Here is a 26,345-nt window from a genome sequence, read left to right on the forward strand (position 1 = left end):
ATCACAAGGCAGAACACTTCACATTTTATCCTCCATATTTCAGTAGTATTAGCATTGGACAAACAATACCACAGAAGCATACCCCTAATCAGTGTTTACATAGGAATCAAGACAACATACCTATTGAACCACAATCACAGGAATTTAAGAAGCAAAATACAGTCATGAGAGTCAGATTAAAGAATTCCGTTGTTGGTTTTCAGCAGGACACCATTTTAGTATACGTACTGACCTGTTCAACCAAACAATGGCAACCTCTCTTTGCTCCTTAAAATTCAAGTGTCTGCTTCAAGACAAAGGTGCCAAATTGGTTAAAGTACACGACAGCACATTAAAAAAAAATGTAAAAAATTAAAACTGCAGTCAAACAGTTAATTTCATACACTTGGAAGTAGTTTAGGTGTATCCTTACCATTTTAACATTAGTGTTTTTTTTCTTGTGAAGAGTTAGGTTAGCACTAATCCATCAGCCCTTCATGAGTAAACAAGTGCTCTATTTAATTATTAAAAAAGTAGCCTGGAGTTTTTCAGAAAAAAACAGAAGCTATATTATCTGAGCAAGGCTTCATAGAGTATTATTAACAAGAACTTTTATTTCAAAGGAAATACAAAAGAAATGGAGTTCTGTTCAGGAGCCTTTAATTCATTTTTACAGGCTTAAATATGCAAATGAAGAAAAGGTATGTTGAGATTATAAATAACATAAATCAGATAAGCTTACACAGGAACGCTACAAACACCCCAGTGGGGAAGGTATGCAGCACTAACAGCAGCTATATGCAATCAGTCATCAACAATCAAGCAATCAAACTTGCCTAATTCTAGGCAAAAATATTCATCCATTAAGTGTATGACTGCAATGGATAACAGGATTCCAGTCAGGTACAATTTACCATATTGATAAGGTTGTTTTTTGGAATAGAAGCCATTGTTTCAATTATGTGCACGTAAGGTTTCTCATTCTGCTTACAGTTAAAAAATAAGTACTTTATGTTTGTGTACAGTGCTCTGCAACAGAGGTCTCAACAACACTAACAATTTCTTACAAAACACTCCTGCGAGGTAGGTATATCATCATCCCCATTGGGAAAATGGAAAAGAGGTTTGCCCAGAGTCTCACAGTTATTTAGTATCAGAACCAGGAACACGTCATTTGACTCTGTACCAACCATTTCGACTAGGCAATACCCCTTTTTAAGTTAATCTATTGCATTCAAAAAAATTATTTCAAAACATGTTAATACTACAGTATAGCATTTTGTAATAAAACAAGAATACAGTATAGTTCTTTTTTTTATGTACCGTTACTCTCCCCTACCCCAACTGCTTTACCTGAAGATAACTAAAATATTTATGGACTAACAAAAAGCAGTTTTTAAAAATATTCATTGTAGGAGCAGGCATGCAAGTGGTTGGATGTTACTGTTCATAAAGAACACGTGTTGTTTCTCCAGCACCAACTTATACATGTACTAGGAGCATGCAAACTGAATGTTATTTTAAGATGGCAGGCAGTTGTGTGTCTTCAACCTTGCAGTTTAGTGCCAATAACTCCAGTCAGCATAAATACCTTTCCCAAGCTTAGTATAATGGTGACTGAAAACCACTCCCCACTATAAAAACTCTTAAAACACTTTCTGAGCTACACATTCAGCTCCCACATCCACCAAGTGAGAGTCTTGATTAAGACAAACACACCTGATTTCAGGTTCTAATCTACTTCCACTTTGAAGTTCTATAATGAAGTGACTAACTCCTGTATTGGGACTGACAGAAGACAACTGAGACTTTGTTAAATTTGCTGGCAAAGTACACTTGAGATCTGAAACAAAATAACCAATCCAGTTCCTCATGTAGGCTCCATGACTCACCACTAAGATATTGGCATCTAATATTTTAGAAGTTCCACTGTTATCAGAGCTAAGTCCTGGTTGACTGCAGTGATTTGTCCAAGGGAAAACAGACTGTTCTTCAGATGTTCCTGAGCTTCTGCTTGCTGCACCATGCACCTCTTGCTCCTTCTGTTCCACTTCAACAGCTAGCTGACATAGAAATTCAAAAAAATCCTTTGCACGTTCTCTTACCTAAAAAGAAAATAAAGGTCAGAATTGTGAAGAATGCAAGAGATTTTAGCTTTCAGAAAACAGATACAACTACTTCAGATAAAATATAAACATTTATCACAGACAAGACTCTGAAAGCACTGGTTAGTGAATGCTGTGAAAACTGCTCTGCCCTTCAAAGCCAAGGTTGAGAGCAATTGCCACCATCCTTCTGCATATGAGAGCTTAATGAAGAGTCAATCTCAGAATGAATATTTTACTTCTAAAGAGACTCCCTAATGGACAACCATTAGGTCAAGTGGTGTTTTTAGCTTGGAAAAATGGTTGGAAAAAGTCCTTTGGTTGGACTAAACTTTCAGTAAGATGTTCCTAAGTAAGCAGTATCTGTATCTGCACTAGTGAAATTGCCTAGAAACCAGGGCACAAATACATAAATACCATACTTCATCTAGCGTTTCTCCTCCAGAAGGTGTGAATGCAGGACATTGTTCTCCAGCAGCCTTTGCCATAGCTTTGAGGTCAGTCAATGGCCTTCCTTCTGCAACTCCATATTTCTATGAGAGGCAAGTTACAAAGACTAGGTTTAGCAAGATAAATCTTCACTATCATGTCCAATGCAAACATTTCCCACCAGCTTTGTTTTCTAGATTCTCAAGTGTAATGTGCAGATTTAACTACTTTTTACCTTTTCCCCCCAACATCGGAATTAAATGTATCTGCTATTTGGGTTAGAAGTATATATACATTGGGTAGAGAAATACATTAAAAGTAGCATCTCATTTAAAGGGCTAGCATTCAAAACACTACTTTCCGCCTGATCTTTGACTAGAGATTTTTTTCTTATATTCTTGACACTCATTCTTAGTATACAAAATTCATGTCTTCATAACTGAGGTTGCATTGCAAATACCTCTGTACATACCTGTTCATAGGAGGATAAACTCCATTTACTTTTCATTTGCAGAAATACTACAAGGAATTATTTTTCACAAGCAAAAAAATATTTAATCTACAGAATTCTGTAACTGTCACAAGACAGAATTAATCCATTTAAAACAAAGTTTTTGAAAAGGACAAAGAGTAAACTAAAACACCACAAGTATTACATCTATTAAAAATAACCCAAGGGCCACCCCTGTATTTTCAGGGCACACATTATTGCTGTGGACAGAGTTTTTAGAAAACAAGGAAGAAGAAAATGATCTTAACATATGACAATGGACTCAGAACATGCAATTAATGATATTCAATGACACACTTATTCCTGAGACCTCCAAAGGCAAGGCCCATATGAGAAACAGAAAAAAGAACCCATATACATGTATATATCAACTAGTCATTCTGGACCACTAGTGGTCATATTATAAATTAATATTTATCATCTATAATATATTTTAAAAGATATACATGTGGAAGTCTACCACCATTTTTTACCTTGAAAATATTTCCAAAGTACATCTCTTAACAGTGGCAAAACAGATTAATACTTCTCCCACTGAAGATTAATACCTCACTACCACTAACAGATGAAAAATACATTCAAACAGAAAGGTTTGGTCCTTTCTTAGAAGGACTGAAGACAGTGAAAACAGTACAGTTATGTCTATTTTGAGAAAGGACTTGTGCTGTACTGTTAAACTCTCAGTTACCTGTGTTCCATAGATCCAGACACTGACAACTGGAAAACAGATACATGCTTATCACTGATATTTTGATTTCTATGCTGTGGACATGGAATTTGCAGCCATAATAATTTATCATAGTCTTAGGAATTTATGTGTACTGAAACAAGTCTACTGTCAGTTCCCTTCTCTAAAGGGAAACTTGCAATTTAAGAACATTGAGATATGAAGAAATAAAAGCTCTGAAACTACTAAAAAGGAAATCCTAATCTTAAAAGATTTTTCCAGACTTCTCCCATGAAAGCAAGGCACAAGATAATAAAGCTTTCTTAATAGGATCGATGACATATGTACCTTTAAGCTTAAGTTTCTTCTCATACTATTCAAACTTAAATTTCAGTTATCCAGAGCAATGCCTTACAACTTGTGGCTTGCAGAAACCATATTGGCAGTTTTATACTGCAATACAAACACCGTGAAAAGAAGAAGTACAATTAAGATTATTCTTTGTAAAAACTGTATCAAAACCCACAATATTTTTGAAAACACCAGGTGGTTAAGCAATTAAAGAAGACTGAGAGGCATGTAACTTGCTGATTTCAGGGGGTGAACCAGAGTTTCTGTCAGAGAAAGAGATCAAAATGGGAAATGCTACAATCAAGTTCTGCTCTTTAAACACTTACTTGCCTGCAGGCAATATGCAGTCCCACTTTTGGTTTTGTAGCATTTCAGTATTTAAAATTCAGCTGACACAGTCAGTGTAGCATCTGAAGGGTGACTCATACTAGCAGAAACAGCCAGCATCTGAGCTTATTCTGATCAAGACATAGTTAAAAACAGACAGGAGGTACTATTACGCCTGTAATTAGATAAAGGGGCTAATCAGGAGAGCAGATTGTTCCATGACCAGCAGAAAGTTTTCCAATAGTCTTCATGCAAATGAGAAGGTATAAACAGGTTAAAAAACAACATCAGATTGTGCCACCAGAATACAGAAGGGAAGCAAAGGGAGCACCTTTAATGTTTTATAAATGGGGCTAGAATGCATAGCTAAGCTTTTTATTACATTTAAGATAACTCCCTCCACATGCAAGTCATTCAGTACTGAAATCACCAGAACACCAGTTACAGCCCTATCACTAGCTTTTGGCTTTGCTTCAGAATTCTGCAATCAGGCAAACTATTTATTGTACCCAATGTAAAAAAAAAAAAAAAAAAATCAATTCTTAATTATTAAATATACATTGCATAGTGCTCTTCGCTGTTAAATCTATTAAATAAAGTTAAGATCAGCAGTAAGTTGCACTTTCAAATTGTTCAATATTAAAACAAACTCTTTTGGCACTTACTCTCTCTCGAAGTCTTGCATCATACTTGATTTCCAAATCTTTGCAAAACTTATTTTTTCCTATAATTGTGGCAGCAGTCTAAAAAGTGAATATACAGTCACATCAATATCTAAACGATCTTACAAAACCACAGTCTAAGTGAATTGCATTAATAGTACCCAAAAACCCAAGTACACAAGATTAAGAATTTTCCAGCTAATAGCATCTGTCAGAATTGCATATATGGCCTGTGTCATGCCATAAAAGGCAGATTTTTTTTTCCCAATTCAAAGTCCATAACAACTAGATACACTTAGCACCCATGAAAGGTGGGCAGCTAGATGCACATCAGCAGCACAATTTATTGGGATAAAAAACCACATCTCCTCTTGAGTATACTGCCATTCACAAAGCGATCATGCCAACACATACTTGTAGTATGTGGGTCATGCTTGCAAGCAGTGCATTCCTAAAAACTGATCAGTTACTCCAACTGCCAACAATATAACATCTATTGAATGAAGTAACTTTCTGGCAAATAGCTACTTAATACACCTCGGAAATCAAATACTCTTGAAGCACTTAAGAGGAAGAAGGGTGTTTGCTGGCAATAAACAGAAGTGTCAGTCTTGATGCTCAGGAAGGAGACGCACACTGGATTATACACTTGGAAAAAAACCAGATGATACTCACCTGCTTTTTGACAGCATGGCCAAAAAGAGAGAGAGAGAAAACCCAAAGGGCTCAGTTTGCTTTTTAACAATGTCTTGAGTTTTATATTTTCACATTCCAGGTCTGTCTGCTCTCTTCCACACTGCTAATTTCTGGAGCTAGTCTTTGACCCCTCCCTACTAGGCTAACTGTCAAACATGCTCCTCTGCAAAGCCTCTCTCTCTCTCTCTGCCTGTCCTATACCTGTTCACTGTGCATCTCTTCTAGTGCTCAAGATTCCTGCTCAGCTAGTACAATTCTCTTTGCATACATACCCAATTTCTCCTACCCTGCTCAGGCTTGAGTGTTCCCCCACCCCCACCCCTTTTTCAAAGGAACTTGTACATTCCTCTCATACTTGAGCAGTGAAGTGACAGTGTAGTAAAGGGCACCCTTCATAGATCTGCAGCTGCCAAAAAAGGGAGTTACAAGCAAATAGAAATTGAAGCTCTCTTCACGTCTTTGGAAAAGCTTCCACAAAGTCTAGATAGCTTTTCAAAAGAATGGTAAAACATGTTGCCCTTATGCAAAGGACAAATTCAGGTCTCCTTTCTACTTTAGAACTGCACAAATGCTTCCCATGGAAAAGGCTTTCTCTAATAAAAGATGCCACTATTATGCATTTTATAAATATTTAATTATTGCATACTCCCTACCTCTCTAGTTTGCTTTCTGCTTAAGTTATGCTGCTACAAGCCTATGAGTCACTGGTCTCACAAGTTTATGTGCTGCAAAAACAGATGAGCAAGATTATCTGTGTTAAAATGAAGAAATTGTAACCTAGATTTTGTTGATCTGGTTTACAAGGCTTTAAAGATTTTTGTAGCAGTACAACTAAGGAAAAAGCAAGAAACTAGGGCTATCATAAATTTCTTAGTTTTAACCATGTGAAGTCTTATGTCTCCTGAAATCACAGAATCAGTAACAGGAAACAGAATTAAGGGTAGGACTCCCATAGGAGATGTGGCCTTCCTAGAACAGCTAGCAGCTCGACACCTCTACATACATGTGTAAAAGTTCTGTTTCCCTAACTTTTTTGAACATTTTGTAATCTTGTATACAAAGCCACATGTAAACCCACTCAGTAACTAACATTGTTTCCTCTTTAAATAATCTATTTTATGTCTTTAAATAATCTTTTAAAACAGTACATAAGGTGAGAGGTATGGTATCACATTCCTGCCAAAATCCAACAGCTCTATACATTTAATGGTTCCCGTGCTGACTTGACAGCAAAACTTGACCTTGCCTTTATTGGTCTGCCTTTCTCAAAAAAAGGCAAGTAGTTACAATGCATAAGACAGTGCATACAGCAATTTGCTTTGTTTCTTCAAAGAAAAAAACAACTTTGGTCTGTGTTACCTCTGAATCCCAATCGCTCTTTTAACAAGAACCTATGCACACACAAAATAATGGAAAATCCATAAGAAAAACACTACATGTCATCTTGCAAGCTGGCCTTCATCAGTGTGCTGTTTGCACTGAAATTCCCATATTCACAGAGGCCTTCTGGAATTCTACACAACTCAAACTTCAGTTTTAAATCCATTAAAATAGCCTTTGGCCTTCCTTCACTGTATTATTTTTGTATCATCAATAACAAATAAACACCAAAATCTGAAGCTCATATTTACACTCAGCCTCAAGAAGCATTTACCTGCTTTGCTCGAAGGAGGTCACTTGAAAAGACATGAGTAAACTTTACATTGCTTAGAAATAAACCAGCAGCATCTGCTTGTTTGAAACCAGTTGCAGAGAGTGGCTCATCTACTCCTTGACCTACAAAACAAAAACCCATCAGCATTAAGACAAGTAAATTTAAAATCATTCATCAGCTTAGCAGATGAATGGCAGACAGAACCTGCTCAGTCATTATAAAATGCCTCTCCTGCAGCAAAGCCAACTATTTGTGAAAGTGACTTTTCCTCTGGTCTCTCTTAAACTTAGTCACACAGTATAAAGAAAGGGAGCACACACTAGAAAGGCAGAAGGATCATTTACTGATGATATTGAAATTAAGGTATTCACATAAGAAATTTTTTAAAAGCTTTTAAACATAAGACAGAAGCCTACATTTTCTAAACATGAGTACTCATTTCAACTCACTTATCCTTTTTAGAGTAGGCTCTGGTAGGCTCCTTGCTAGAGGAGTCAGTCTCAAGTGAAATTAAAATTGAAAATGTTTCTTCATTTTAAATAAGAAAAAACAGACAATACAATTGAGATACAGCTGTTATACTAAAATACACACATGGAAAAACATGCACATCAGGAGAGGCAAGTCCTAACAAATATGAAATGGTGGTTCCTGCCCATTCCCTAATATCGACAATGCCCTGAAGAAATGATGCAACAGGATGGGATTTTGTGTAATGTGGAAAGCAGCACACACTCTTTGCCAAAGACACAGTTTCAGAAGAATTTTATAGTTGATGTAAACACAATCTGTTGTGGTCTATTCCTCTCCCCTGCTCCACCTCGCATATTGACACTGACACTCATACAGCTGCACAGCAAGTGTGTGCACAGCAACAAATCTAGCTGAAAAGTAACCCTTATAAAAATGGTTTTCAGATAGAATAGTCTGTGAAGCTAACTAGAGCACTAGGAGCACAGAGCACTAGGACAGTGCTGAGAGAACAAGCACTTTGGTGACCCAACATTAATGACAAAGGTGTGCTCCTTTGTGCTGGCTGACTCATACACCCAAAACTGTGGCAGAGGGACCAACCTGTAAGAAATTGTTGTGTCCGTGCTTGTATTGCCTACTTTAAGTTGCAATGTCAAAATTGAGGTAGGAAAATCCAGAAGCACGATTCTTCTTCACAACACATAGCACTGAAAAAAATATATTTACTCAGAGTAAAAGCCTCCAAGGTTCTTTGTAGCTGTAAGCCTCAGTTTTCCTACAACTGGCATCTAAACAGCTCACAGTTTTCAGTTCTGGGTGCATGAGTCAGCCAGCACTAATTAAATGCTTTTTCTAAAAACTGTCGTCATAGAAAGAGCTGGGATTGAACAATTCAAGCACTTTTAAGCAATCTTCACTTTTCTTTTTTCCTTGCAGGTGACAGATTGCCACCTGAAGGCAACAACATCTTTTACAACATAACCCTTATTCCTGCCTCTGTGGTTCCTTACTAACTCCAGACGTTGCATGAAGGTGTACCTAGCTGCTTCTTCATCAGAGCTGCTGCTCTCACTACGCATGCAAGTCCCATAAGCCCTTTTCTCAGTCTTGATACTAACTCCTGAGACTTAAGACAGTGGTCTGTGACATTCTGGCATCCTTAACAGGTGCTGCTATCACTTTATTCAATTACAGGTATCTTTTTTTTTTTCTTGTTTAGCAAAAGGAAATGTAACACTTCTGTCAATACCAGAAAAGTACCACTATTTGGTGGCATTCTGCAGAGACTGACTTAGAATCCTTGTAGTTTTCTACGGTTATCAAGCTAACATTCCCATCTACAAATAAAAATATTTTAATAGCCTAAGGTATTCAATATTATTCTGTAGTAGTATTTAGCAGTTGATTCTGGGATTTTTCATTTTGTAGGGAAAAGTAGTTCTCAATCTCCAAGAAGCTAGTAGAATAACTGACACTAACCTTGCAGTATCTTGTCTTTGTTGTATCTTGTTTCTCCACTGAAAGACATTAGACAAAAAAGTGACTCAATAATTTAGTCAAAGTTCAATAACATTATTATATTATAAACAAAACGGAGAAGAAGAGTCTGAATATCAAAAGCAACGTACAGCACAACTTACTTTCAAAAACAGATGTATTTGAAGATTTTACTATAGAACAAAACCATTTTCAAGTAATCAGCCTCAATCACATCATCAATATTTACTAAGACAAACCTACCTGAAACAAAGAGAAGGAAAGCAATCTCTTAAATTCATCATAAATGCAGCATAATTTATCTATTACAGTGTCGTATCGGAGAGAGAGAAGTAGGAAGACTCTGTAGTCCTCTTAAGAGAGGTATTTACTACTCATCTGGACCCCTGTGCTTTAGAGTGAAGCCAACTCAAGCAATTATCAACATTGACAGCAGAGCTGCTTGCACACCTTGAAGAAGCACAGTATAAGATGCCAGAGCTGTAGAAAAACTACTAGAATTAACATAACCTGCTTTCGAAATTAGAATATTTAATCTTGAAAATCATAACTGGGTGTATTGCAAGAAAAGAACAACTAAAACCATGAGAAGATATAGTTTGGAGGAAAAACTTAGTATGAACAAATTTAAGCATGGTTTGTTGAGACGCCTCACCTGACTGAAATATCACATGTTTAACTTTTTGCAGTACTGAGGACCAAACGTGCTGCTTGCTTTTTAAATAGCTGTCAACACTGCTGGGCAAAAGTCCTTAAGATGAGCCCCAAATAGATAACCAATGACAGAAAGCAAGTATTTTAAGAGAGAACACTATTTTACAGCACACTTTAAACATCCCTGCACACAGGGCAACAATTTAATCCTTCACACTCTATCCACACCCTGACAGCTGTTTTCAGCCTCCTGAGGAAAACACATCAGGGTGGATGGAGTCCATCCTGCTGGTAATCAGCTTGGGGGTGGGGAACGGCAGCATCCCCAGATTTCCAAGTAGCACTGACTTAGTGCAGCGCACACAAGCACAGCCTAAGTTAACACCAACCCATTTCCTGATGAATGACTTGTATCTTTCCAAAGTGCCTCCTACATTCCCACCTGAAGATAGTTTAACAAACTGTTTCAGGCTTTGGTGCTTTCTAAATGACGTAAAAGTAATGCTGCAACTAGAGCACCAAGTCATGGGAGATAGGTCTGGACGGGAAGAATAACTCTGTTTAAGAGGAAAATTAGAAAAAGGAAATTGTTGCTCCAATTGCACTAATCAAGTATTAAGCCATATTATGATGAAGATGAAATGAAAGTTTGGTTTTCATAAAGTTAAGCAGCAAACTACTGTCAGTTGGAGGGAGCTGGAGCTAGCTTGCTAACTGCTAACTTAAGTTGACTTTCATCTGGAGGGAGCTGGAGCTGCTTACTCCCATTAACCACTGGTCTCAGTCAATATCCACTACAGCCTGGAAGTGCAGCTCGGCTCAGTGCTTTTGAAGAAGCCACAAATGCCAGTTCCGTAACATTTCGCAGCAGAAAGGTTAGCCTACCCTTCTGGAGCGAACCCGTCACCCCACCAGAGAGCTTCTGGCAGGAGGACGGTCACAAGACCCAGGAGCTCATAAATAGCCCTTACTAAATTTACGTCTAACACCGGACCTCGGTCGATCACAGCCTGCCTTAAGCAGAGCGCACCCCCGACACCCCCACCCCCCACCCCCCCCGGCTGCGGGTGAGGGCCGTGAGGCTGACGGAGCTCCCGCCCGGAGAAGGGCTGGCGGCAGAGACGAAGGCTTTGTTTCCCTGAGGGAGGAGGAGGAGGAGGCGGCGGTACTCACTGCCGGACGACGGTCAGCCCGAAGCGAACCATGACGGACCGCCACCACCACGCCGGCTGCCGGGGCCCGCACTGCGGCGCCCGGCGGTGACGTCACGGGGCGGCAGCCGCCATTGCTCCTCCTCCTCCTCCTCCTGGCACCGGCGGCGGTTGGCGGCCGTGAGCGCCTGGCCTCGCCCCGCTGAGGTGCGCGGAACGGGAAGGTCGCTCCTGAGGGAAGCCTTCGGCTCGTTTCACTAAATCTATCAATCAATCAATAAATATAACAATCAATCAATAAACAAAAACCTCCCCCCTGTCCCCTCCCCCCCCCCCCCCCAAAAAAAAAGACACTTTCTAAAAAATACACTTTCTATACGAACTTTTTTTTCCTCAGAAACTTCTCTGCCTCCAAAACCTCCTCTGCCTCCATTCCAACAACCCGCCGCAAGCAGAAGCGCCACCGAGGCACAGTTTCGTGCCTCAGCCATGAGCTTTTTCCACCTGTTAGAATATGTTGGGAGCCCCAGCGCGTTCATCACCTTGCTGTTTGTCAGGGACTGTGGGGATAGACGCAGGCTCAGCCTGTGTTTGGCAGGAGAAAGTGTGTTTGGGGGGAACGGCTGCTCTACAGGCAGCAGGTGCATCATCTAGCGGAGGCATGGGCTGTGCCAACCAGGCCTTAAAATGCTACGGATGTAGAATATTTCTTCTTAACAAATCCCCTTAACAATTAAATCAAAGACATATACAGTCTGAAACATCTTTTAAGGTCTCAATGCACATATTCTTACTTTACAATTATAATCAGGTGGCTTTCATCTTAAACACTGATTTTCACGTAATCTTATGATTCTAGGACAAGAAGCTTGACTAAGTTTATTAGGTTTCAAAAGACACAATATTTGCTGATGTTCAGACTTGTTCTATCAACTAAAATAAGAACACTAATCAACAACAGGACTTTGCTCATAGTATCAGTAGTGGGTAAATTATGCTTTAGTACAAGTTTTGGTTAAAAGTCTTGGAAGCCAAATCATATTTTCTCAGTGATCTGCAGCAGAGAGAGGGCTGGTTTCAAAGCAACTGTTCCAGACCGGCAGATCACAAGGCAAAGAAGTGGGTGATACAGGCACATTTGTAGACTTCCACAACAACTGGAGCCAAGCTGGTCTTGTGTGATACAACTCGTAGAATAGTTTGGGTTGGAAGAGACCCTAAAGATCATCCAGTTCCAACCCCCCTGCCATAGGCAGGGACATCTACAACTTCTCTGGGCAACCTCTTCCAGTGCCTCACCACCCTCTGAGTGAAGAATTTGCTCCCAAATATTTAATCTAAATCTATCCTCTTTTAGTTTAAAACTGCTACCCGTTGTCCTATCACTACACTTCCTGCTACAGAGTCCCTATCCATCTTTCATACAGGCCCCCTTTAGGTACCAGAACACCATTATAAGGTCTCTCTGGAGCTTTCTCCAGGATGAACATCTCCAGCCCTCTTGTCTTCACAGGAGAGGTGCTCCAACCCTTTGATCATCCTCACAGCCTTCCTCTGGACTCACTCCAACATGTCCATGTCCTTCTTGTGTTGGGGGTCCCAGAGCTGGACACAGTACTCCAGGTGAGGGTTCATAAGAGCAGAGAAGAGGAGGAGAATCACCTTCCTCAAACTGCTGTCCATGCTTCTTTTCATGCAGTCCAAAGCCTCCCTATATTTTCTGAAAAATGAGACAGATTGTGATCTTCTTCAGGCCCTATTTACCCAAATCATTTCAGTGCCTGTGATCTAGATGGGAGATAGGTGGAATAAAATTTTGGCATCCAGAATCTTGGATGAATTTCATATTAAGACTGTTGCAGATTGATTTGTTGGATGGAAACCACTTTTGCTCCACAGCCACCATCATTCTTAAGAAATAGCAGAGAAGAGGAACTGGGAAGAGGAGCAGAGAGAAGAGCAAAACTAAACTGAACATTGCCACCCACCTACCTACCAACTTCTTACCCATGCCCTGTATTACAGTGGTGTTTGCAGACTTAAGAGTAAAACTGACATCTGATCTAGATAAAATAAATCAGCTCTGTTGCCTAGTGGTATTCTTTCTGGGCCAATTGACAACATTAGTGGGAAGATGCATCTTCATTTTGTAGTTGACATTCTTGTTGCTTATGCATTGCTCCCTGTGTGAGTAAAGGGATTCTTTCTTCTGTTGCTAGGGTTTGCCATTCTGACTTTCACTTTTCCTAGTATGGATGAGCAAAACAAAAGAAAAGAAGTTTTAGAAAAATAGAAGTTTGTTTTGCTGTTCCTTCCTTACCTCCTGTTTTTGAAAAAAAAAAAAATATGAAAAAAATACACTTCCATTTTGGCAAACTGCAACAACACTACATAGAAGGTGTTTTTATTAACATAGGAATAAGATATTCTCCCCAGGAAAGGTCCTACTAGCCAGAAATAGTAAGGATTTAAAATTGCTGTCATTTGGGGAAATTAACCATAAAAATTTGGTCAAATCATGTCTCTGTTATTGATATAGGGTAGGATAACAGGTAATATGTATTTTATGGTTTCCAAAAGCAAGGAAAGAAATGGAGACGTCACCTAAGGGTGAACACAAACACCCAAGAAATTATAATAACACAAAAGGGCTGAGAAAACAGCATTTAACATTAATATTTTAATCTCTTTGCTGAGGATGATTTGTAACAAGCAATGAGCAATGACCTAACTGCTGGTAAAATGGACAAAGTTACAAAAGAACCAACCGCAGATCATCTTTTTCACCTCAGAAAGCTGAAGTTTTATGGTTTACAGATGATCTAATTAACCAAAATATTAGTTGGTCAGAGAGCTGAGTGTATTTGCTTTAGGATTTCACAACAGAAAGAAATAAATGTTATCTAAAAATCAGTTATTGGAGAAATTTTTCTGGGTTGCCTAGACATTTGACCTAACTTTGAAACCAATTTATGTCTTAACCCCCCACCCAAATAAATAAATAAATAAATGAAGACTAAAACATAATTCTTTCATTTTCTAGCATTTTAAAACCACATGATAAATTAAATGTTTAATACAGCACTGGGTCTATTTCATTCCCCTTTTATCTTCCTTTGGTACTGTGGCATAACCTTGTTTTTCTGTAGTGCCTCAGAACTGACATTTTAAATGGGTGAAATTAGTGACATGTCTAGCCTTTACATGATCCAGTGCCAAATGACTCAGCTCTGACCTATTTCTATTGTAACACCATTACAAAACAATTGCGTTTTGCTATGATGGTAAGCCCCCAGCTGTGTTTCAAGCATGTTTTAAAAGTACAAGAAACAAATGTGAGTCAACACTGTTATCGTCTATCATCTTATAAATGCATATTTTGGTACGGGTCCCTTGGCAAAAGTGACAGCTCTTCAGGCAAAGTTTTAAGAGACTTTGTCTGAAGTTCCATAGCCTGGGCTTGTGAGAAAACAGCTCGAAAAGCATGAGGCTTCTGACTTACAGACTCATGGCTTAGCTACTAGATAATGTTTCCTTTTATCATTGTTTAATACTCTTATCTTTGCTCGTCTTCTTCATCTTCTCAGCATGCACACTCATATATATTTTTTTCCTGAGCATTTTAAGCTTATTTTTCTTTTCTTCCTCTTCAGTAATTTTTCTGCTGTAGCATATCATGTCAGCCTGTGATCATGACCCCCTGTTTATGTTTTAAATTGACCCACTGAAGCAAAGTGTCTATAAAGCATAACTGCTAGCACAAACAAAGAAACTCCTCAAATGAGGAACAGTATTTCGAGGAACTCTTCTTAGGAAGAATAATATTTTATGGTGCTGGAAATTGAAAATTTTCAAACAGGAAATATTCTAATAAAAAAAAATAATCGGTTTTGAAAAATGTTGACTGTGTAGTAAAGTCATTATCACATGGATTGCACATCACTAACACCAGACAATATCAACAGGCCAGGAAAACTTGTCTCCTCGGAAGAAGAGCTAGCAATTAAAATATGCAAAATTGAAGTCATCATCTGGGTGGTATTCTCTGCAGACCACTTATCATTTCAGGAGATGATCTTCCTTCCTGCTCTGGCAAATTCACCAGCCCAGGAGAAACCAAGACTGAACTTCTGCAGAATTCTTTCCTCCTCCACCCCTCTCGCTTCATAATACAATTCTCAAGGACATGCTGGCGTGAAGAAATTCATGACTTGTTCGAATCCTAGCACAGAGATTGTGCTCTCACCAGTTCTTAAATTTGTCAGGCTGGAGAATATGGTTGTGTAGTACCTTTGCTGCAACTACCTTAATTGCTTTCATGGCAAAGTAACTTCAGGAAAGTGTTTAATTATTTTTCAGATGGCTTTCAGTGATATATACCAGCTGCAAACAGGGAGCAGAGCCAGCCCATGTGGCTGTCCCGCTGAACGGAAAACATCCAGTGCTCCAGGCCAATTTGCACCAACCCCGAAGTGTGAAAGTTCAGGGCACGCTTGCACGCCTTCTGAGTGATGAGGACGTTCAGGCGAGCTGTCAGGTGAGTGCGAAGTTTCAGTGAAACATTTTGGTTCCCGGAAGGCTGCGAAGCGCCCGGCATCTCCTCCAGGAGCTCCAAGCAGCTGCAGTGGTGAGAGTTACGTTACTGCCATCTCGCGGCCCCCGCGAAATATGCACCTTTCGATTTTACTGCCCAAGCCAGGTTCCTTCCCATTCGAGTTCTGCATGTCACTCAGATTACATATTTAATCGTTTGCTCCAGTGCTGCTAGCCATCAAGGAGAATCACACCCAGATTTTACAAATTACTGTTTCAAGTTTCTATGACGAGAGGCCCAAACCTTAATACCTAAAACTGGGGAAACGCATTATGCTCTCAGGGCACTCCAGAAAGATCAATACTTTGCCATATGTAAGAAGCAAATCCAAAGAAACTTGAAGCTGGAAAAACTGAGGGAAACTACTTTTGTTTGGGAGTGTTGAGTAATAGTCCTGATTCATTCCTTATCCTCCAGCTGGTTATGTCCCTCCCGCTCACAGTTTTGTTCGAGTGCTGAAAAACCCTAATCATCAAAAAGGTCAATCTGTTGCTCTTCAGAGATGGATGTTTGTTACTTTCCAGCTAGACAAAACAGAGGTCTTGCTCTAAGAAGAATTACTGAATAATCTGAGCAACTGTAGCTCCAAACGTGGCCAGTGTGTTGATCTTTCTCTCTCTCCTTCACTGCTCTGTCCTAATGCTTCTTGTAGTTTCTGCATGTTATGTTTTGGAAAAGCTCAAATAACATCCCACTTTATTTTTAGAGAAGAATCAATATTAATATGGAGCTATCACCACATCATTTCTACAGAAGGACAGACATTTAAGCAGACAGACATTTTTCCCTTTTACTGTACTGCCCATCAACTTCTTTCTCTTTCTCTAGCAGGTTGCAGCAGAACACAGAACAGCCCCTCTTGCCAAGCATATGGCATGTAGAGCTCTTACCTCATTATAAATACCTCAGCTTTACTCATCTTCATGTTTTACGTTAACAGGTCTAGGTTTAATGTGTCTGCTACCGAGAACTACTATTCCCCACTCAGCTCTGAACAGTCAGAAGCCACAGAGTGCACCTGAAGCCCATGCTGAACAGTGCCCTGATGTTTTCCCCTGCACGTGTCTGTAATAAGATACCCACAATTTTCCCTGTTTTCCCCTGATTTTAGTGTAAAAATATTGTGGTACCTGTGCCCCTGCAACAACACACAGCTGAAATGCAAACCACCTTTGGGAATCCTTTTAAATATAACATGACATTAAGAAAAATGGAAGTTTGCTTGTTTGTTGTTGTTGTTTTAAATATTTCAAGGAGGTACAAGGTGTGGTGTAGCCAACTTTCTCAGAAGATCTAAAGGGATCCCCAGTCTTTTTAAAATAAACTTTCCCTTAATTGGGAAAAATGATTCAGTGTGCTGTGGGGGCAAAAAACTAGAGCATAGCCTCTTTCTCTTAGTGCCAGCTGGCTGGCTGTAATTTGCAAAGCAGTGCAGAGAATACTCTAATATAATTTCTCTAAAAACTGAATGCAACTGCTTTATGTTTATGGCTGCAAGTAATTGTAGACTGTTGCAAACCTGTATCAGCAATAGTCACCTGCATGAGCAGGGGCATACTCTTGCCTGGCCTGTTTCTTCCCTGTGAAACATAAGATTAAAATACACATTTTCTATCTTGTTATCTAGATTGTTATTAAGCAGTCCATGAGCTTGATACAGCATTTCCTGCTCTTCATCTCTCCTGCTCTTTACCCACAAAACATTTGATTTGCAGTAGGTTTGAAAATTACTGTAGTTTATACAGTGTGGAGACATTCTGTGCATCCTTCTAGACAAAGTATAGTGGCTGATGGCCTCTGACCGCTGGCAGTGAGGTTCAGTGACCTAGACAGTCATGTATGTTTATTTTAATAGGATAAAGCACCATTGAAATGCCCAGGGGTTAACTCTGTATTGAAAAAGATGGACTCATGATAACTCAGAATGAACTGAGGTTAGTGGGAAAATTATTGAACTTTTTAGAAGTCAACAGTGGAGTTCTCACTGTCTTCAGCAGGGATATAATTTCATTCTGTTTGTACTGGTTGCATTAGATTTGTAGGGCTTTTTGCTTCTTTGGAGCAGCACAGAATGAAAAGTGGCTCCATAGTTCATGGACAAATTAATTTTTATTTATTTATTTATTTATTAAATATAAAAGTCAGTCCAGCATGCAGTTGCTTTAAAGCAGGATTTTGCTTTGTGGTCCCTCCTTAAAATCCTCAGGCTGTCCTTATATAACGTATAGGATCATGATGGGCAGATATTGTTTGCAGATGGTAGGAAGATGACAATACAAAATAGTTTCACAGGCCACATAATGGAATTTAACCCTATTGTATGTGGCTTCTCAGCATTCAGACCGCTTTCTTTAAAGAACGGGAACAGGCTTTTTTCCAATTATTTTCAGTTTAGCTTCTGCACACTACATCCACTAATTTTGAAAACATACATTTATTTAATCTACAACAGAAAATCTCTTCTTTGCTAAATCTAATTTTAGTAAGACCTCTAAAACACAAAGCTGCACAGCACATCCCTTAAGTTTCAGGGGGACTACTGTTGACACTACAGAGAGAAAAAAAAATTAATCTGACAAGACCTGTAATTACGACAGGCTCTTTGAGCTTCAAAACACAAATGGAAGGTGTAAGAATAACTCTCACATGTTCAAGTTCTTTGGCCCTTAGTTAGGCCCAAGAAATGCTACAGATTGTTGGTCAATTGTTGGTGGTACCAGAGGGACACAAGGACTCATTATGCGTTAAAATCTTTGGTGCAGATAACCTGTGACTCACAGGTCAATTTCCAGGGAAGATTTAAAAGACCTTGCTGTAAACCACAGCTCTCATTTGTGTGATTATGACTAGAAGGAGCTCTATCTCCTGACTCATACCTCACACTTTCCATCATATTTCCTATCCCATCCATGATTTTTTCTTCTATTTGTTCATATATATGAATATATATATCTGAAGAAACATATGACCCCCTTCCCCCCATATATATATGTCATACGTTTCTTCATTTTAGCAACATGTGTTTTCCCTCTGAGTATTCTCCTTCTCCCGGTTCAATACATCTTGCTTTCATTTTCCTCTTCACTTTTCTTTCATTTCACTTCTCTATTTTTGTCTGTAGCATTATTCATTTCATGATGATGTTACTTTTTCTCCAGTGTCTGCCCAAATACTTCTTCATTCTTCAGTGTCTCTTTGCTCTCCTGAAGGGCACCCAAAAGCCAGAAATTCATTAGAAAGGAGCACACTACTACTTGATGGCAGTGGAGAATTTCACCTACAACGGAGACTGGGGAGTCTTGGCAGTGCCTGTTTACAGTGTTGTGGAGCAAGAGAGACTTAGGTTAGGCCAAACATGTTACGCATTAAGTTGGTCAACCTACAGTAAGGTTGACCTCACCAGCATGAGCTGTGATGAAAATGGGAGAGACAGAGAGGGTTTGTCTTGCCACCTGGTTAAAGGCTAAAGAAGACTTAGTTTATGGAGGCTTGTTTCTTCCCACTGGTTTCACCACAAAAAAAACTCTTTCCCACGTTTTTTACCCAAAGCTTATACAAAAAAAAAAAAAAAACAACAAAAAACTACAGAATGTTGCAGTAGCCTTTAAAATACATCAAATAACTGGATGTTTAAATAAGATTTAAATTAGTTGCAAAAATGTGCACTCCATGTACTTACAAACACTCTTCCACAACCTCAACTTAATTTCCACAAAATGTTTTAATCTAGCAATTTACCATCTTTAGGACTTTTTTCTCCTTAAATCCACCTGGACCTTTTCATGGAAGAAACAGCCAGAATTTGCCTTGAACAGTAGGCAATCATATAATGCTTTTTTTTTTTTAGAGGAAAACTTCTGTGATTGCAACATTAAACAGTTCCCATTTTATATGCCTGCTAACATGATCTATCCAGATAAAAAGCTCCAAAATCACATCATCTTTTGCACAATGAATGAATGAATGAATAAAAACAAGACAGGTAAATTTAGGTCAAGGTGAGTTTATTGTCCATACAGCATACCTAATCCTGCCAAAACACTTTTCTTAAAACCATCTTTAAACTAGTCAAAACAACGGGTTATTAATAAAAATGACAACACTGAACAGAGAAGACCTTTTAAAAGGTAATCAAGACTACACTGTATCAGAGTCTTATCCATCAAAAACAATCTCACATACTTTCTAAATACTTTTGTTTACATTGATCATGTCTACTACCACACTTTCTAGCATCCCCTGACCATATAAACATCCACACCTCTTAAAGAGCACATTGTGAGAGAATAGCTGACTTGATATGGCATCACACTCGTTAAAGCAAAAAAAAAAAAAAAAAAAAAAAAAAAAGTTTGAGAACAGGAACTGTGCAACTGAGAGTGATTTCTGAGGTACATGAGAACATGGTAATAAACATAGTGGAAAAAATCCAGTGGCCAGGTGGTTTGCTGAATACAGGGATGTCCAATTACTCAAGCATAAATCACTGACATCAAAATGGGACTCAGTATTTTTCTCTTCCACAAGCATGTTGGAAGTACAAATAAACCAATTACAAGGTGCTTCTACACTACAGTAATGGGTTGGAGGGGAAGATCAAGGTACCATCAATAGAAAGCTGACATAAATGGTTTTAGCAGTTGTGCCAGTCATTTAGCACTTTTAAAGTATAATCAGAATATATATATATATATATATATATGTATATATATATATATATATATAAAATATATATATTTCTGAATTTCTGATCCATAGGAAGTTTTTATATCTGCAATTCAGGGGAGAAATCTTACACCTCATTTGCAATAACAGTGTATTAACATCTGTTAAAAGGGGTACTATGCAGTATTTTTGTTTGGGTGCTGCTGTGAAAATGTTCATGTTCAAGTATGTCACATAATTTTTAAGAACATCACTGCAGAGGACAACACTCCCAGCACTCGTGGTGAGCTTGTGGGTCTCCCTGCCACATGAGGGGCTGCCACTTGGTGCGGCCACTTCCAATCCAACTCCCGTGCCCACTTCTTGCGCCATGGTGAGGTGAGTGGACGTTAACACTTACACTGATTTCCAGTGAAACCTATGAAACTGTGAGTGGACATGGACCCACATAAGAGGTTACACAGCAAAGAGAAGCCTTGGTGGGGAGCCCCACAGGGGACAAGGACACCGCAGGGCATGGGGTGGGCTATCACCCCCCTGCAACCACATAAACCCCAATGGGGCAAAACGCTAAACTTCAGTCCACTGACTTGCCTGTGTTTTCATCGGGCCAAGAAGCCAATGTTCTGATGGCTGTCTTAAAGATGCCACAAAACTTTCCATAATTTTCAAGGGTAGGGGCAGGAACCATAGCTACTACTCCTGCCTATACTCAGCCACGCTGACTGGCAGAACAAAGGGGAGCAAAGCACCTGAGTGCGATGCATGCAGTGCTCACACTTTCTACATGCAGCTCTGCTAACACCAAGCATGTGTATGTAGCATTTCTCTCAGGATTCACAGACTCCTCTGGTGCACTTCCCCAAGAAACAACATTGATTAGCGCAAAAACTCGTGCATGCAAACACTGTCTAGGAATTACCTGATCTGTCAGGGAACATTACCTCATATGTGCGCTGCACATAGTTCTGAAATCTTGCTTATCATGGTGCTTCCACAAAACTATCACCTAAGAGTGATGTAGTTGCTGAATTTCACATGTTCTCAGTGTGAAAAGCCACCACTGTCAGAACAAAGCCATCCACCTACCATTTTCCAGCAACACTGCTGCTTGTCCCTTTTGAAACCTGCTCTAGCGAACTGCAGGCTACCACTCTTGCCCCCAAAGCTGTTGCAGCCCCTGAAGCCACCAGTGGGAAGAGCACTTTGGCCCTCGCGCTTCGCTAAGAGCAGTTACCATCAGTTACTGTCACCTAACAAGGGGGAGACTTCTGCTCCACACAGCGTGCTGCAGTGCACCCAAGAGCTGCAGGGCAGTACAGCCAAGAGCTCTGAGGGGACAGGCAGAGGGCTGGCACCTGGCCACTGGGGCGCAGTGGTGCAGTTGGGCCTGGTCCTCCACAAGACAATGGCCATTTTGAACAGCAGGATTCTGAGAGCATCCACCCCGGTGGCTGCCCTGCTGCCCACCTAACAACCTGCAGGGGCTGGGCAGCACCGTGCTGGACCCTGTCTTGTGCAGACACCACCAGGGGCTGGGCCACCATGCTGCAATGACAGCTTGGAGGGGCGCTGGGAGGGAGGTGCACAGCCACTACAGGCATGTCATCCATGTGTCCAGGATTAGGGCCTGGAGGCACAGGGCATGCTCCTGGACAGGCGCTTGGACCAATGCATTTTTTCCACTATGAAAAGGACACCTAAGACCAAAAGGGAGCCAATGCCCCTGCTTGCTGCAATTTCTCCCCGACGCAGCCGGCGCGACCATGCTCCGCTGGCCAAAGTGCAGGCCCCAAGAGCTGCCGCTTGCACCGACCGCTCCGCTGAGGCTCCCGGCGGGGAGAAAGTAACTGTCACGTTGTGAGGTATTGTGAAAATGGGAACCATTTTTGTCTTGTCCAGTAAACCTGAGGTAAGTATACCATCTTTGCAGAATGTGATCAGGAAGGAAAAAAAAAAAGAAGGAAAGAAAGAAAATAAAAGGAAAATAAAATAAAATAAAAAAAAAATCATGAACACGCTATTAGGAAAAAAAAAACAAAACCTGTACAGGGCATTTCCAGTAAATCAAAGAACTCATCATATCTCCACTTAACCATCTACTTCAGGATTTGAAATTTAAGCAGTAAAATAATATATTATAAAAATGTTTATAAAATAGCAGCACACTCAGTGAAACAATACAGCTAAGTACTGTTAATGTGAATAAGAATGAAACAAATCATAGCTTCTTAGCAGCGCAAAAAAAAAAAAAAAAAAAAAACAACAACAAAAAACCAACAAAACCTTAGAATCTTACTCCATTTTCTACCCTCATCTAGCCAAATACAGCTGAGTCCATTCATATAATATTCTTCGAAGTAGCATGTTCGTTCTGGATTTTTGTCTGAAAATGCAAACATTTAACATTTCAACCAACAGCTTCATTCTGTATATTTGCAAACTGTTAATACAATTGTGCAAAAAAAAAAAAAAAATTTGCTCCAACTCCTTTGCCATCTAAATGCCTCTTCTTTATAGATGGAGCAGAAAAATAAATTCAAGTACACTGAATACACCTTTGTAATAAAACTCCAAGTCACACACCTTGATGTTTACCACTTGTGTCTTGTGCACCAGCAATTTTCTTTCATTGTCCATGGATAAGCATGCAGGTGGTATTAAGATCCTTCTGTGACACTGAACAATACAAATCGTCAGGCTTTTATCCGGAATGTCATGACAGGAATGTCATCTGAAGCAGGTGTTGGTATTTCCAGCAACACCACAACTAACAAAGTACACCAGATACTGGAAAATATTGACTATAAAAAGCTATAATGCTTTGCTTTTGTGACTTTTTCTTTTTTTTTTTTTCTTTTTTTTTTCTTCCTTTTTTTTTTTCCTTGGCAAAATCGTCATAAACCATTTCATTTAATCCCTTAGGAACAATTTTCAAAGTGCTTTTCGAATGAAATGGTTTATAATAACGCTCACTGTGGATCAATAAAGTTATTGAAATGCTGAAAAGGTGTGATGGGGCGGTGGGGGAAGCTGTGTAGACAGAAGAGGGATCATACCAAGCCTCATCTTCTTTAACACAGTGAGGATATGTTAAAAAGGAAGATGGACAGAGCATCATTTAATTGTCTTTACACCAAGCTAAGGAGCTGCCAAAAGTTAACATTGATGTGAAGCATTAGCACTGTAAAGGAATATAATGCTTTTGACAGATGATCCACTGCATCTTGCAATCCAAAGGTCGGAGGTGGTCTGATTAGCCGACTGGTCGAAATTAATCGGTTCATTTCCCCCATCTAACGTGAGCACTCGATAACTTTGGCTTGGCCCACAGTTGGGTAAAGAGGATTGCCATTATGCCAAAGATGCTGCTGTGTTTAGAATGAACCATTTCTGAAGGAAAAGTAGAAAAAGTCAGACGGGAGAGGGGAATTTAAAACAAAACAAAACAAAAAAACACCTGCTCTTCCGGCTGGCAAAATAAAGCATCTTCTTTCTTAGGTAGCAGCTACCACAGACAGCAAGAGTAAACAAAACTAACATACAGAGATCCAACAAACACTTCTGACTAATAACAGAGGTGACAGATCAGCAAATCTCTTCTGCATTCAAAATGGTTCAATTGCTTCAGGGACCTTTTCCCACTTTGCCCTAGCCCCTTCTTCTATTGCTTTGCAATCTAGTCAAGCCATAAAATCGCACACACAATTCCTTTCTTAAATCTAAAAAAGGGGTGTATGCACTAGGTCATAATACACAGACAAGTATACTCTACGTTCTTCCCACAAATGCAGGCTTACATTTATCTAGCTACTTGTATGCTTTTATAAGCATTTAATATCACTTATACATAATCAAATAGCAATTACCAAATATATTGTGGGATTCCCTTCTGTAGAACGTCATGGGCGCCAAATGTTGTGTTTTTTTTTCATTATTCAGTTTTTGTATTTTTTTTTTTTTACCTAAAAGAACTTTAAATACGTTCTATACGGGAGCAGATTAAAAAAAAAAAAAAAAAAGATTTCACTCTAAAAATAATAACAAAAATAAAAGGGCTGGGGGAGCAAGCATGACTTTCTGTGCTGATGTCCTCACAGGTTGATATCTCTCACATCTGTGGGAGTGCTGGCCTGGTCCAGTTCATCCACCGTCTTAGAAGGATTGCTTTGCTGTTGCTGCTGCCGGACTTGCCTAAGGTTGCTTACTAGCACCGACTCAATCTGTTCTTGACAAGCTTTAAGGCAGTCCTAAAGGATAAAAAGCAAATTGATCTGTTAGTTACTTTTTTTCTTACTGAGCTAGTAAAAGTTTGAAAATCAGCAAATGGGTCTTGCTAAGGAACATCCGCTGTGACAGAAAATAACCCTGAATTCTCAAAAATGATCAGTGTTTACAAACTCTTGGGTTAAATAATAATTCCACATTTATTATAATTTCAAAATTTAAATATTTTACCTGTCCTTGCTCATTTGTGCTGTCTTGAGCAAGAACTCAAAGCACTCCTCAGCACTCTTGTGAAAAACAAAGGGCAGGGTAAATGAATTTGTGCATTCTTCTATGCAAGGTTAAATGACTTGGCTGGGTCTTCACTGAAAAAGAAAAGTGTTTTTCTTCTGAAATAACCACATGCACTATACAAATGTAATGCAGACAGAGGCACATCACTTCTACCATCAAGCAAGTTTAACACATTAAAGTCAAGCAGGAGTTTTGAGGTCCCCCCAAAAGTGCAGTTCCTTGTCACAGTGTCTGTATCAGTCATGTATCCGAAGCCAAAAGCAAAAGAAAGGTCTGTGTATCTGTGAAAATTTAAGCATGAAGAAAAGGTCCAGAATAACAGAAACATCACAGAGTTAAATTGTACTGCTTCCAAATATATCCCAACATGGCGCAGCACAGGTCATCAACTCATGCCATTTTGCTATTTTCCTTTAAAGAGTCTTTGTTGAAGAAGCAAGAAAGAACCATCTCTGTGCTAAGTCTCTGAAAAAGGCAATTGAACATTAATCCCAGAGCAAATCACACTGCACAGTAACTGGGCACTCTGAAGGGAAATAAGGCTTTGTTCATGGTGAGGGAACTAACAATCCAGCCCCAAACATATATCCACAAATTCGCCAGCATTATTATCCTCTGAACACATTCCAGAGAAAAAAGGTGATTTCAGCATCACAGGAGGACGAGGTATAGTGTACCCTCCCATACCTTTACTTTTGGAATTGGGCTATTTTAACATCTTTAGGAATAGTCATTGGTAATCATTCACAGAAGACATTGAAGCAAAGACAGATACAATAAAAAGATGCAAGTTAGAAGTGCATAACCAAGCCTCAGGTATGACTACATTCCAAATTACAGCACACAACACTTGGGGAAAAAAGGATATAGTACAACAACACAGATCTGGGAGCCTTGTACATTATCAGTCCTGCAACATTCACCGAGATATGAATAAAGAAATAGGAAGAATTCACCACAATAATACCAGACACAATGACAAAGAACAAGACTGTTGAAGTATTACAGGATGTTCCACATTGATAGTATGTTGGAAGGCCAAATATTGGGGTTGCTGGGGGTGAAAAAAAGAGAGAGAAATTTTAGAAAAGATTGACAACCTCCTAGTTTTAGCAGAAACTAAAAAATAAAACTAAAGCCATAACTGTATGAACACAATGCCACTTATATGTAGCATGCTGGGATTGAATATCAACACCACACTGCATATGTGGGCAGGTGGTGCTACTATAAAGGCGTTTTTTTTCAAAAAGCAGTCTTGCAGAGTCCTTCTAAAATACTCAAAAAGGTACCAATACTATGAACTCACTGAAGCCTTATGTGAATGTGATAGAGCTCTGACACGTTAAGAACTGGGTCTCTCCCGAAGACTTCATGCAGTAGAGAAATGCAGTTTTGGCTAGTATGG

At 39.4% G+C, this 26,345-nt stretch overlaps 2 protein-coding genes across 2 annotated transcripts in view; both read right to left on the reverse strand.

Annotated features, from left to right (window-relative positions):
- Positions 1–600: 600 nt before the first annotated feature.
- TIGAR (TP53 induced glycolysis regulatory phosphatase) lies at positions 601–11,301 on the reverse strand. Its single transcript, XM_084306602.1, has 6 exons — positions 11,180–11,301; positions 9,335–9,372; positions 7,382–7,503; positions 5,035–5,112; positions 2,507–2,617; positions 601–2,084 (listed from the first exon to the last, which is right to left on the reverse strand). The coding sequence occupies exons 1-6, from the start codon at positions 11,209–11,211 to the stop codon at positions 1,626–1,628; spliced, it is 840 nt and encodes a 279-aa protein (XP_084162728.1). The 5' UTR covers positions 11,212–11,301; the 3' UTR covers positions 601–1,625.
- Positions 11,302–24,510: 13,209 nt separating this feature from the next.
- Positions 24,511–26,345, reverse strand: part of CCND2 (cyclin D2) — a gene marked incomplete at its 3' end in the record, with an annotated part of 35,449 nt that continues 33,614 nt past the window's right edge. The window contains exon 5 of the mRNA XM_084288756.1: positions 24,511–24,666. Within this exon, the coding sequence (XP_084144882.1) occupies positions 24,511–24,666 (156 nt within the window). The remainder of the gene's footprint in view (positions 24,667–26,345) is intronic.

This window comes from Netta rufina, assembly GCF_964035555.1.
Source record: "Netta rufina genome assembly, chromosome: 1".
Classification (NCBI taxonomy): Eukaryota; Metazoa; Chordata; class Aves; order Anseriformes; family Anatidae; genus Netta; species Netta rufina.